This window comes from Acomys russatus, chromosome 17 (genome assembly GCF_903995435.1).
Source record: "Acomys russatus chromosome 17, mAcoRus1.1, whole genome shotgun sequence".
In the NCBI taxonomy this organism is placed as follows: Eukaryota; Metazoa; Chordata; class Mammalia; order Rodentia; family Muridae; genus Acomys; species Acomys russatus.
The window spans coordinates 5,234,709-5,248,896 of NC_067153.1; the positions used below are offsets into that span (position 1 = coordinate 5,234,709).

At 48.2% G+C, this 14,188-nt stretch overlaps 1 protein-coding gene across 2 annotated transcripts; it reads left to right on the top strand.

Moving 5' to 3' along the window:
* Positions 1-6,366: 6,366 nt before the first annotated feature.
* Positions 6,367-13,770, top strand: Odf1 (outer dense fiber of sperm tails 1). Of its 2 annotated transcripts, none has more exons than XM_051160534.1 (2): positions 6,367-6,689; positions 13,320-13,770. In XM_051160534.1, exons 1-2 carry the CDS (start codon positions 6,367-6,369, stop codon positions 13,768-13,770), a joined length of 774 nt encoding a protein of 257 aa, XP_051016491.1. The 2 variants fall into 2 exon arrangements, with proteins under 2 accessions (XP_051016491.1, XP_051016492.1); XM_051160535.1 differs by having other exon boundaries at positions 6,367-6,642; positions 13,318-13,770.
* The last annotated feature ends 418 nt before the right edge of the window (positions 13,771-14,188 follow it).

Here is a 14,188-nt window from a genome sequence, read left to right on the forward strand (position 1 = left end):
AAGATTAAAGGAAGATAAAATTATAGCTGCTAATACATTCATAGGAGCATTGTCATTCAAAGCAATCAGGGGGCTGTCTGAGCACCTGACTGCCTGTGTCTGACTGTCAGGTCACCTGCCCTAGGTGCCCCTCTGACAAGTGGGAGGCTTTTCTAGAGCTGAAGTTCTGAGATTCTGGCCCCGTGGAAACTTCTTTTGCCCTAGGGATGTTGCTCTTGGTCTTCCTGGAGTCATCGTATTTGCTCCACACCCACCGGCCTTCAGTGTATGCATCAAGCCCTGGGCTAAGCGGGGCTCACGTGAGGTAAGGTCCTCTGAGGCAACACCTGCCGCACACCGAGCTCAGCCTGGAGTGGTCTCTGCAGGCGGCCCACAAGGGACAGGTTGCCATCCCAATTGGGTTCTGCTTTTGGTTGTTTTGTTGTTTGTTTGTTGAAAAAAAATTTTTTTTTTTCTGAGGATCAAACTCAGGCCTCGTTCATGCTAAACAAGTGTTCTCTCTGTGCGGTGTCCCAGTTCTTTCACTTTGTCAGTTGCCCTTGAATTTGGCCATCCTCCCGTGTAGCTATGCTCACAGGCCAGAGCCTCTGAGTGCTAGGCTTGTCTTGGCCTTTGGTATTTTTTTTCCCCAAACTTCTATGTAGCCCAGGCTGGCCCGAGACTTGAGATCCTTCTACAATTTCCTCTGAAGAGCTAGAATCTCAGCACATGTCACCATCCACGCCTAGGGCCTCAGTTGGCCTCTGTAAGTAAAAAATAAAACAGAACAAAAAACATGTTTTTGAGCCAGGCCTGGAGGCATGTGCTGTAATTCCATCATGGGGGAGCTCAGCCGAAGTAGGGGAAACACCTAGAGGTCAAGTCTAGCCCAGGCTATTAAATATAAGTTCTTGGCCAGCCTGGGCTACATAGTAAAACCCTATCTAAACGCGAGCGCGCGCGCGCGCGCGCGCACACACACACACACACACACACACAGGGAAAGAAAAGAGAAAGAAAAAAGGTAAGGTTGTTGAAAATATCTGAGGAGTTGCCAGGCATGAAGAACAGCTGAGGACCAGTTTAGGAACGTGAGCTATTCTCCTTGCCCATTTATTTATTTATAAATTAATTATAATTATTTATTATTTAATCACTTTACAGCTCAATCCCAGCCCCCTCCCTCCTCTCCTCCCAGCCCCACCCACCCTCACATCCCTTCCCTCTGTTCCCCTCTCTCCTTCTTCTCAGAGAAGGGGAGGCCTCTAAGGGTACCAAACTGCCCTGCCACCTCAAGTCACAGCAGGACTAAGTGTATCTTCTCCCACTGAGGCCAGACAAGGCAGCCCAGCCAGGGAAAAGGAATCCAAAGGCCGGCCACAGGGTCAGAGACAGCCCCTACTCCCATTGTCAGGGGACCCACATAATGACCAAGCTGCACATCTGCTGCACATGTGTAGGGGGTCTGGGTCCAGCATGTGTAGGGGGTCTAGGTCCACGCAGGCTCTTTGGTGGGTGGTTCAACCTCTGTGAGCCCCCGTGGGCCCAGGCTAGCTTACTCTGTAGGTCTTCTTGTGGTGTTCTTGATCCCTCCAGCTCCTTCTATCCTTCTTTCCTCCCACTCTTCCACAGAACTCCCTGAGCTTGGCCCGTTGTTTGCCTGTGGGTCTCTGCATCTGTTTCCCTCAGCTGCTGCATGAAGCCTCTCAGAAGACAGTTACGCTAGAATCCTGCCTGCAAGTGTAACAGAGAATCACTAATAATGTCAGGGGCCAGCGCTCTCCCACGGGGTGGGTCTCAAGTTGGGCCAGTCCCTCAATCTCTGCTCCATCTTTATCCTTACACTTCTTGTAGGTGAGACAAATCTTGGGTCAAAGGTTTTGTGGGTGGGACAGTGTCCCCCTTCCTCTACTAGAAGTCCTTCCTAGCTACAGGAGGTGGCAACTTCAGTCTCAGCTAGGATCACCCTCATAGACTCCTGGGAGCTTCCTCTAGTGATAATAATAATAGTAATAGTGATGATGATGATGATAATAATAATAATAAATACATTTTATTTGTTTGAGACTGAGCCCAGAGTTTCTCATAATTCTACCACTAGGCTATACTAGAATTTTAAAAGCCACCTGTATCCTACTTCTCAGAGATAGTCATTTTCTAAGGGTCATTCTCTCCTTCAATTCTTTTCAACAGAACTAAAGCCATGCTGAATGCATAACTTTGGGTGTAATGTCCATACGCTGTGTGCTGATCCCGCCACCTCTACATGAAGGCCTTTGTAGCACTGGCTTAGGGAGTGACCTTGGCCTGGGCCTTCGCTTCCTCCGGTGGAGGGAGCTGACAAAGCCGCCTTTGCTACATTGTTCTGCTAACACTGAGGATGAGACACATGCTGCCCGCTTGGGGAGTTGCCTCCTCCTGCCCTCTATCCCAGGGGAGGTTCTCTCTGGGCACTAGCCAAGGTGAGTGGCCGTGTTTCCGTGGACATAATCTTGTGTAGGGCATGGCCCGGCCTCTGTAATAGGGTTCATGAATGTGTTTGTGCCTATGGCTTGTCATTAAGGATTTTTTTTTTTAAAGCAGATTTTAATCAATTTCAGCCTTGTCTTTCTGATGGAAATGGATCACGATTCCATAGCATCACTTGTCTTCTTTTGATTCGAGACAGCTCGCTGTGCAGCCCAGCTGTCATTGAACTCCTGCCCACTAGGGTTAAAGGCTCGCATCACCACACCCAGCAAAAATGTAACCCAGGATGGCTTTGAACTCGTGAGCCTCCTGCATACACCTCTTCAGCACATCCTACCAGTGGGTGCCAGCACAAGCAGTCCATCAAAAATGTAAATATACTGAATCAGTCGCTGAAATAATGTAAAAACTATATTTTATGACGGAAGAGTGAAATTACTAGGGAGGTGAGAGAACGGGAGAACCCTAGTTGAAACGAAGCTAGGACTGTCTTAATAACATGCTGTGTGGGCTTAGACGTGTGCTTAAGCTCTGGAAGATGTGTATTTAACAAGGTAGGACTGAGAGCTGCCTGTTCAAACCTTCGCTCACATTTGCTAAGCTCGGAGTCCATCGGGAGGTGAGCAGTCAGTAGTCTTAACGCTCGGAGCTGGAGGAATCGGGCACGCCCACAAGTTGTGTCCCCAGTAACAGAGGCCACCCCTCAGAACTGCATGGAACCACCTGCAGGGCCAGTAGCTTTCTCCCTAGAAAAGTGCGACTCAACCTTGCTGTTGGATTCACTCCACCTGACCCAGCCAGGTGGCCAGCTCCTCCTCCAGATGCCTCTGTGGATTCTGGCTAAGTGTCTAAGATACTTCATCGCCACAGAAGGCGGAGGGACTTCCAGGTCAAGGTTGGGCAGTGCTGAGCCGTCAGGAAAGCCAGGCGGACAGCACACAGCGACTTGGACCTAGGGGCTGTGGCCTCTCTGGTGACTCCTAAGAGACATTAGGACCTACTGCACACCCTACTTCTGGTTCTTTTGCCTCCGTGGTTTGCCTCTCCCTGTCCCGTGTGTGAGCTGGTTGTGGGCCTTGTGCCTCCCTGATTTGTGTCCCCTTTCTTTCTCCCAGTTCCAGAATCACTTATCTGCGGGTCAGGTCCCCTCTACAGTTCTACCTTGTGGTTGCCGCTGGCCTCCTGTTTCCCACACTCTATCCCCAACTTTTTCCCATTTCCATGATTCTTGTGTCAGTGACACCATGAACATGTCAAGCCACAGCCTGGGGTGTCTTTCCTGACTCCCCCTAGATTGCATTTTTATTCTATTCACTAAGTTCTGCTTAGTCCGATCCTTTGCGGTTCACTGTGTAACCGCTAATGGTGTGCCACGTGTTGCGTCAGGGAGTGATTGCTGAGCAGAACCAGTCAGCAATGTCATATAAGAAATGTGTCGGAGCTGGGAACGTAGCTCAGCGAATAGAAAGGGCTTGCCCACCATGTAGGAGGCCTTGGGTCAGTTCGGAGCACCTCCTCACGAAGCTGTGAGGGTACGCACCTGTAACCCCAGCACGCAGGATGTGGAGTCAGGACGATCAGAAGAGCAAGGTTACCCTCAGCTGCGTAGAGTTGAAGGCTAACCTGAGCTGTATGAGGCCTTGTCAAGGGATAGGGGGGATGGTATGCACGCTTGGTGATGGGGCCGAGGAGGCTTCCCCAAGGATAGCCATGTGTAGAAGCACTCAATAATGAATTAAACTCAAGACCTGGTCAGAGATTTCAACCTCAAAGTAGGAAGAACAGCTGGTTAAGTCCAAGTGAGCTGGAAAGAAGGACGTGTGGCTCTTTGGGAGTGAGTGAGTGGCTCTTTGCGAAGTGCGTCTCTATGACTGAGGGGGGAAACAGGTGTCAGTGATAACATGAGCAGGGAGGGTGTGCGGGTAGGCAGAGGTCTGGATGCCGGCCCCTGGTAAGGACTTTAAGAAAACTGGGTGTGGTGGTGCACGCCTTTCATCTCAGCACTTGGGAGGCAGAGGCAGACAAGTTTCAGGAAGTTGGAGGCCAGCCTGGTCTACCTAGTAAGTTCCAGGCTTACTGGGTAGAGAAGCTAGGGCTACCTTGTGAGACCCTGTCTTAAGAAAAAAAAAAAAAAAAAAGATTAGGCGAAGACTGAAGCTTTTGAAGGCTAGAAGTAGGTAGGGGCATTGAGGGATGACAGATTTATATGCAAAATCAGTCTGGCTACAGTGTGGAAAAGACATTGATGAGGGAGGAGAGATCGAACCCATTGGCTTCTTTACTTTTTAAAATTAGATTGATCTTCTCTTATTTTATGTGTGTTTTGCCTGCATGTCTGTATGTGAATGACGTTCGTGGTTGGTGCCTGTGGGGATCAGAAGAGGGTACCAGAGCCTATGGAACCACCATGTTGAGTATTGAACCCTCCTCTACAAGAGCACAAATGCTCTTAACCACTGAGCCATCTCTCCAGCTTCCATCTTATGCTCTCTAGAGCTATGACCGCCAGCCCAGACTCTCTTTGCCTCTACACTGCATCTGACCTACTTTTAACATTTTTCATAAGGGGGTGAGGGGGGAGGGCATAATCGACGATCCTTTATTGAACTCAAAATAAAAGTTTAAACCCCTTACTGTGGCCTACAAACCTAACCCCTACATCCTTCTATGGTGTCACATCCATTTGTCCTCATGCGCCCTCTCTAAGTAAGTCTTAGTCTAGGAGGAGGGGACTTGTTGGTTGGACATGGTTTGAGAGGTAGAAGCAGATAAGAAACATAAGTCAAGTCTGAGGCAGAGTTTGCAGCCTAGGAGGTTGGTCACATTAGAGCACGGGACAGTGGCTTAAGCAAGGGTTTCAGGCTAACGGAAGAGGACCAGGTACTAATGCTTTGGGAACACACAGGGATCAGTCACTTAGAGGCTTGGAAATAAGACCACAGGTATCCTTGCTGGGAGGTGATGACTTGAGACAGGAGCCCTGAGCAGTAGGTGTGTGTGGGGGGGGTGCTTATGGGCCCCCAACTAGTAGAGAACCAATATGTCTGGCTACCTGGAACCCTAACTGGTAAAGGATGGGCAGCTGTCTATGATGTATGGAGGCCCAGGGTTTGATCCCTGGCACCAGGAAAATATAATTAACAACAACAAGAACAGGTGGGACTCAGGGGTTTGGGACCGAGCAAGCCAATGACAAAGGCAGACTTGAAGCAGGAGAAAAGGACTGGCAGGCCAATTCCTCACACTCTCCCTGTCTCCAGCCCAAATGACTCTTGTTTGTTTGTTTGTTTGGTTTGGGTTTTCGAGACAGGGTTTCTCTGTGTAACCTTGGCTGTCCTGGACTCACTTTGTAGACCAGGCTGGCCTCGAACTCACAGTGATCCACCTGCCTCTGCCTCCTGAGTGCTGGGATTAAAAGCGTGCGCCACCACGCCTGGTTCTAAATGACTCTTCTAACAAGGCTCAGAGTTACAACTAGAAGGGCACAGAAACCAGAGAACCAGGCAGCTCCTGCCATTTCCACACCAAGACCAAAGGCACAGCCACAGCCATGTCTGGTCTTCCTAACTCATACAGGCCAAGGACACTACAGGCTAGTCCATGAACCCCCAAAGGGCTGTGACTGCTGGGGAGGCCCACCAACACCAAGGTGAACAAACTCTCAGTGTGAGCATGGTCCTGGGAATAGCCCTGAGGAGGGTCCTTGAGGACCATAACTGTTCATAGTTGGCATGGTAACCAGGAGACTATGACATAACTTGGAGGGTGGGCGAGGTCACAGAACACAAGCTTTAAAGTAAGTGAATCATGCGTGGCTCATTTAATTTTAAAGGAGGCTTCTGAGAAGAGCTTAGAACAATTTTTTCCCCTGAGTGCCACTTCCCAAGGGTACTCACAAAACAATAAGGTGTGACCATAATGGCCGCACTGAGTTGTCTTTTGGACAGTGTTAGAAGGGACATAAAGAAGGTGGACAGAGAATTAAGGCAACTGAGATGTATCGACGAACTCAGCTCCCGCTGCCTGTGTGACTTATACATGCACCCGTACTGCTGCTGTGACCTGCACCCTTACCCGTACTGCCTCTGCTACTCCAAGCGATCCCGCTCCTGCGGCCTGTGTGACCTCTACTACCCCTGCTGCCTGTGTGACTACAAGCTGTACTGCCTTCGACCATCGCTGCGCAGCTTAGAGAGGAAAGCTATCCGTGCCCTTAAGGATGAGAAAAGAGCGTTGGCCAAGTGAGAGGGTGTAACCGTAGGCCAGAGCAGTCAGTGTAGCGCCACATCAGTGGGAAGAAGAGGGGTCGGGGACAGTTGAGTAGATGTGAAAAGGGACCCAGATAATAACCCAGATGACCTAGGAGAGAAAGTGGGCCTGCGGTTGGAAATGTGAGGCTCTCTGAAGGCAGTGTGAGGTTGTGGACTAGCAGGGTTGGTGGAGGGTGATGTCAAGAGTGCCAGTGTGATAAATAGGGTGGCTTTAAGGAGGGGAAGAAATTCGGGGCATCGTTAAAAAGCTTTCGAAAGCAGCAAGTTCAACATTTTCTTCTGGGTATGACTGAAGTGATCTGAGTGTATTTGGACTTGCAGAAATGACTGTGGGGGAAGCCATAACCATCGATCAAATCCTTAATGTTTGCCAGAAGCCTCCAGGAGCCACTGAACGCTGGAGGCATTTCTTCCGTGTGAGGAAATCTTTCGCCCATCCAGTCTTGGGCAAAGAGTTGATTTAGAGTTAGGGCTATTGTGTTTTGCCACCCCCTCCGACCTCAGAAAGGATGTGTGACAGGCTGCAGCTATCACAGTAGATTCAAGTGGGTTTTTTTTTTCTTTTGGTTTTTCGAGACAAGGTTTCTCCGCTGTCCTGGAACTCACTGTGTAGACCAGGCTGGCTTTGAACTCACATAGGCATGTGTTACCACCACCCGGCTTAAGTGGGGTTTTCATTGACTTAGATAATAGGGGAGTTATTTTCTTTAGCTTTTCTATCCTTTCTTAACTTTTCACTTATATCTATAGTCAGTATAGATGGGAGAGATGGTGGAAGGGGGCATTGCCCCTGGTTATAAGAATGATTGTGCACCATTCGCTAGATTAAAGCAGCAAGTGTGGTGGCTGACTCCTGTAGATCCTAGCAGTTGGGAGGTGGAGGCAGGAGGCTCACAGGCTCTTAGCTAGCTTCTGATACGTAACAAGTATGAGGCCAGCTTGCTCCCTGTGTTTCAAAAGATTTTAAAAGGGGATTGAAAAGTTGGAAAGTTTTTTTAATGTATGGATATGTTAAGTGAAAAGGTGAGAAGTAGACAACTCTTAACCAAGGACTATTCTTAAAAAGATAGGAGAGACAGATAAGATTGTAGATGAATGGAACAGTGGTAGATACAATGGATGAATGGAAGGATTGATGGGTGGGTGAACAGACAAGGTCCCTTGACAACAGTGACTATGGTGTTTCTTTGAGAAGGGTAATGGGACAATTACGATGTCACCAAAGGTCAGGAACAGACCTACCTGACAATTTGAAGTGGAGTCATCACCTACAAACTTATCTACAGTTTTGAAGCAATGTTTTATTGTTATGCCTTAGGATGTCAAGTTACTAAACTCACACTGTGAAACAGGGACTAGTTAATATTTTGTTCAAATATTAAGTGTCTTTGTGAGCAGGTCTGTGTACTCTCTCCATGGCTCTAAGTCCTGCTATCTTGGCCATGCAGTTGCCCCTACTTTCTTCACTTTACAAGGCAGATATTTTTCTGTCTGCTGTCTGTTTCTGCCACAGTAGACTCAACTTGACGCCGTATTCTCAGAAGAGTAATTCAGAAAGAGCTGTGCTTTCTCTGCTCTGTGGAATTTTTCCTGGTAGTGTCCAGGTCTCCTGAGTCCTGGCAGCAGTATGTGAAGTCAGCAACATCCTTAATTTCTGTGTCTGTGAACCTCAGGCCTACCCCCTCCTTATCTCTCCCATAGCGTTTTCCTCCTTCTTCACCCCACTTTGCAAAATTCCTGTGCTCTATTCCCAACAGCTTGGCATTTCACTGTCCAGAGGGTACAGTGTCATGTGTAAACCTACAGCTTCAGTTTTCTGAATAGGGGTGAAAGTGTTAAGCCCAGATCTCAGCTCCAATCCCAAAGGACTCTTGACTAATTTTTTTTTTTTTTTTCAATTAAACGCAGTCTTGTTTTCTTATCTTTAATCTAGCTTCTGACCTGTGGCTGAATAGATCTAGAATAATCGATCTCCATTCAGCTTTTCTTTTTTTTAAGCCATCTTTGGTATGAGATTGTGCTCAAGACTTTTTGAGTTTAGAACTTATATTTACATGACCTTTCACCCCTTTAAAGAATGCCTGGCATTGGTTAGTTGTAGCATGTCTTTTCAGATGTCTGACTGTATTGTGCAGAGGCTTTCAGTCCTTGAACTGTAGCTGCCTCAGCTTTATTGAACTTGAATGACAATTTTTAAATTCCCTCCACAAGTCCCTGCTGTCTGATTGATGCGTATGTGTATACAGTGGACTCTTTGAGACTCAGATTAAAGGGTCCTACCCACTGCCATGTTTCTTCAGCTACTGCTTCAAAGAATAGTATCTTCCTTAGTGGAGACCGGACCTAGCTCTCCTGTTTTCTTAGCTCCTTCAGTATTTCCCTTTTCTTCTTTTTCACTCTAAGCAGTCCCGATGGAGGCCATAGAATTTAATTTTCTTTCCTGACGATCCACCACCAGCCTGAGCTAAGGTTGTACACTACACTTCACAGGCCTTCCTGTCTCTTGTGCTAAAGCTAGAGAAACTCATAAACCCTGTCCCTTCTCAGTCCTGTCTAATAGATTGGCGTCCATGGTGACACTGACTTCTTCCTCGAGTCCTCTCAACCAGCTGCACCTTGGCTAGCGGTTGTCAGCTGTACCCCTGAGGTGCACTGAGCTCAGCCTCTGTACCCTTTACCAAGCAACCAACCCGAAGACTGGCTTTCATCCACTCACCCAAGCATCTGTGGTAGCCTGACTCTTAATAAATTACCTGGAAGATTTCCTCCCCCTCCCCCCCCCCCAACCCTCCCCACCATCCCCCCACCCGCACAAAAGATGATGTCATCTTAAAGCCTCAAGCCATAAGAAACCTGAGCTGGCTGAAAGGTTTAGGCAGGCTTCTGAAGATTCATGGTGTAGGACCCCAGACAGTGTGGAATCCCCCGACAGTGTGGGACTCCTGGACAGTGTAGGACCCCTGGAAAAGTAGGACCCTTAGACAGTGTGGGACCCTGGACAATGTGAGGCCCCTGGACAGTGTGGGACCCCTGGATTGTATAAGACTCTTAGTGTGGCATCCCTGGACAGTGTGGGACCCCTGGATTGTATAGGACCCTTAGACAGTGTGGCACCCCTGGACAGCATGGGGCCCACGAACACTGTGGGATCCTTGGACAGTGTGGGAGCCATGGACAGTGTGGGATCCTTGGACAGTGTGGGACCCTTGGACAGTGTGGGACTCCTGGACAGTGAGGCACCCCTGGACAGTGTGGGGGTCCTTGACAAGCTACTGCAGGGCCAAAGGAGGCAAAGTGACAGGAACAGATGAAGGCGAGGAGGGTCTAGCAATCGAATGCATTTGACTGTAGCCAGGACTGAGGCATCAGGAAAAAATAGATGTGGCAGTTGGCTTTGATTGAGAGAGCAGGTTCCCAGGGTCGGGTCCAGCTCCTGGAAGACTCAGCTGAGGCTTAGTGATCCTGCATGGCCTTTTGTTAGTCCCAGCCCATCTTTACTATCTTTAATGTCAGGATTTGATATTTGTCATGTAAACAAGACTTTGCTTTTCCCTGTGTTGTACATCTGTATAAACACACACACACACACACACTCACACACAAAACACAGTCACACAAACACACACACTCATACAAACACACACACAATGCACTCACACACACACTCACATACCCAACACACTCAAATACACACACATACTCACACAAACACACACAATGCCCTCACACACATACTCACACACAACACACTCAAATACACACACATACTCACACAAACACACACAATGCCCTCACACACACACTCACACACAACACACTCAAATACACACATACACTCAGCACACACACAATGCCCTCACACACACACTCACACACAACACACTCAAATACACACATACACTCAGCACACACACAATGCACTCACACACACACTCACACACAACACACTCAAATACACACACACTCAACACACACACAATGCACTCACACACAACACACTCAAATATACACACTCAACACACACACAATGTACTCACACACACTCAACACATAATGCACTCACACACAACACACTAAAATACACACACTCAACACACACACAATGCACTCACACACACTCACACAACACACTCAAATACACACACACACAAACACACAATGCACTCACACAAACACACTCACACAAACACACACACACACACCATAAGGGAGTCTTGCATGCCTTTGTCTGCTTCTTCAAGTCATGATCCAGCTGGAGTGGGCTGGAGTGCCCACACCTCTGTGAGCTCTTCTCTGTCCGTTCATCAAGACAAGGCTGTCTTTTTTTTTTCCCACAGAGACAGTGATTTCAAAGACACAAGTTCCCGCCCTTTCTTTTTATATGACCTAAGGTATCTCAGCACACACAGGGCAAGGAGGACTGCCACACGAACCTCACCTTCCCCAGGGCCAGAGTTGAAGCTGAAGGATTTGTCATCTGATCTGTTGCTCGAGTTGTCTCTTCACCTCGGTTATACAGGCCATTTTCTACTTGGCCAACTCCTAGTTTTTAATTTTCAATACAAGAGTAATAAGTAATTCAGGTCATTAAGCCAGTCCCATAAAAGCTTATCAAGTGAGAAATACAAGTTAAAAGTATTATGCACAGCATGACTCCATATAAGCACACAGAAATCTACCTAGGTGTATGAGGAAATCATGCATACAACACACACACACACACACACACACACACACACACACACACGAGGAGAAAGCCCAACATAAAAATATTATATATGGATTAAGGTATTTTAAAATATATTTATTTGTATTTCCTGTATCTTCTACAATGAACTTGTATAACTTAAGAAAAGAAGAAAATATTTAAATAAAGTATGGCAGAAAGAGGTGATATAGAGGCTAGAGGGAGAACTCAGCAGTTAAGAGCTCTTGCTGTCCCTCCAGAGGACCTCCAACTCCAGGGTACCTGATGACTGTGGCCTCTTCAGACACCTGCACTCACACACACAAACCTACATGCAAGTACACACAACTACACATAGCTACAATGCAATAATACATTTTTTTAAAAAAAATTAACGCGATAAAATGACAGTCTTATAGACGTCACAGAGTTGTTTAAAATAGTACCTCTAACATACTTAGCACTTAGAAGGTACATTTTAAGGAAAAAGGCCAGGACCTGCCACCCTAGTTGAGCACCTTTGTAAATGCATTGCATGCATTAGGCAAGCCTTACCACCACCCAGGAAGGCATGTCACTTGCTTCTGTCCCAGTTTCACTGAACTTCAGAAAGCTCAATAACTTGTCTGCACAGCAGGGCCAAGCTCCAGTTCCAGGGTCACCGTGCTGGTTGGGTACTTTGCTCCTGCCTCTCAAAAAGAGTTTTTAATTTTTATTTATGTATCTCTGTATGAGTATTGTGCACTTATGTGCAGGTACCCAAAGAGGCCAGAAGAGGTCACCAGATCCCCCTGGAACGTCTTACTGTGGTTGTGAGTTGCCTGACATGGTTACTGGAAACCGAACTTGGGTCCTTTGGAGGAGTCACAAGCATCCTTATCCTCTAAGCCATCTCTCCAGCCCAGCTTTCTAGCACCTAATGTATCTTAACCACTCAGCGAGCTGCTGCTATTACTAAGAATTCACACCGCAGGACTGTTGAGTAACAGCCACAGCAGGAGTGTTCAACAGCCAGCTCCTCAGGCCTCAATCTGTAGCTTACTCCACCCACCATGGAACGAAAGTCCCTCTCACAAGTGATGTCAAGCTGTTAGCACAACGGTGCTAAATGCACCAAACTCTTGCAAGACAGCTGGATCCTTGCCAGCATGCCTGTGGGAGAGCACTACATAGCTGCTTCACCCTGACAACCAGACAGCCCGGATTTCCACTGGCACCAACTGGCCAGGGAAGAACCTCCCAGGGGAGAACCAGGTCCTTTGCCAATGGGCTTTCTGGTGGAATGTCTGTCTGTCTGCCCGGTGGCGGCCTAAAGGATAGGATCGTGTTTTCATGTCCAGCTTCCTTTCCAATTCCTGGGCTCAAGTAATCCCTCCTGTCTCACCGTCTTGAATAGTTGGATCTACAGACACAAACCATTATCCCTGACTTTAAGATGCAGAGTTCAAATGCCAGCTTGTCAGTTGTGTCTCCTGGCGGGGGTGGGTGGTGGGGTGGGCGGGGAGAACCTTGAGCAGGGTCTGTAGCCTAGTCGAGAGCGCTTCCCTAACATATGTGAGACTCTGGGCTCAAACATCAACATCAGCAAACAGACAAAACTAATACTATGTGTATATAGTAACAGTAACAGTAGTGCTAGTGGCAGAAACTAAGCAAGAGTTATAATGAACCAACCACAGTACTGAGTAAAACAGCATCTTGTTTAGCCTTCGAAGCTTATCACAGGTAAGGAAACTGAGTCAGGGAGGCGTAAGACCGTGTCAAGTTTTTGTAACTAGTAAGAGAGGGATCTGAATGGCCAACAGACTTTGAGGCGTGATTGACAAAGGGTGGGGGGTGGGCAGGGCCCTTACGGGGGGGGGGGGTGTCTTGGGTCCAGAGGTCTAATCTCTGTTCTCCCTTTTTGACCACAGACTCAGAAGGACCACCAATAGAATTCTGGCCTCTTCCTGCTGCAGCAGTAACATCTTGGGGTCGGTGAACGTGTGCGGCTTTGAACCTGATCAGGTCAAAGTGCGAGTGAAGGACGGCAAGGTCTGCGTGTCTGCCGAGAGGGAAAACAGGTACGACTGCCTTGGATCCAAAAAGTACAGTTACATGAACATCTGCAAGGAGTTCAGCCTGCCGCCTTGTGTCGACGAGAAGGACGTGACGTACTCCTACGGGCTCGGCAGTTGTGTCAAGATCGAGTCGCCATGCTACCCTTGCACGTCTCCCTGCAACCCCTGCAGCCCTTGCAGCCCCTGCGGTCCCTGCGGCCCCTGTGGCCCTTGCGGACCCTGCGGACCGTGTGGCCCCTGTGACCCTTGTAACCCCTGCTATCCCTGCGGAAGCCGATTCTCCTGTAGGAAGATGATCCTGTAAGGCGCCTGTAGGAACCCATGTCTTGGTAGAAATCAGTAGTTCGGCCAGGCAGTTCTTAGCCTTTCTCTTCCCCTTCCCATGGCCCATGTAATTCACGTATTTAGGAAACTGAATACATAACTGCAATCTGACGACGCTGTGTCCTAGTGTTTCAGTTTGACTCCCTACAGAGTTAGCTCGTTGAAGGACTAAGGGATAGGGGCGGAGGATCCGATGAGACCTGTCCTTCTTGTCCTCTGTACTCAACAATCTCTAAATCCCCAGCGACGGGTCCCAGATGCTAAGTGATCCTGTGAAACGGCCCAATAGAAACCACACCCCTGGAGTTGTTTAGGTGGAAGATAACACCATGGTGAGGATCTGGTGGTGATGTGACTCCCTTCCCAAGCGCACTGGGACTGTGCCTTTTCCTGGGAGA

Bases quoted from the DNA above. Each gene is read 5' to 3' on its own strand.
- Odf1 (XM_051160534.1), top strand. From the start codon at position 6,367: ATGGCCGCACTGAGTTGTCTTTTGGACAGTGTTAGAAGGGACATAAAG. The intron at 6,690-13,319 runs GTGAGAGGGTGT...TTTTGACCACAG, and splicing joins GAGAAAAGAGCGTTGGCCAA to ACTCAGAAGGACCACCAATA.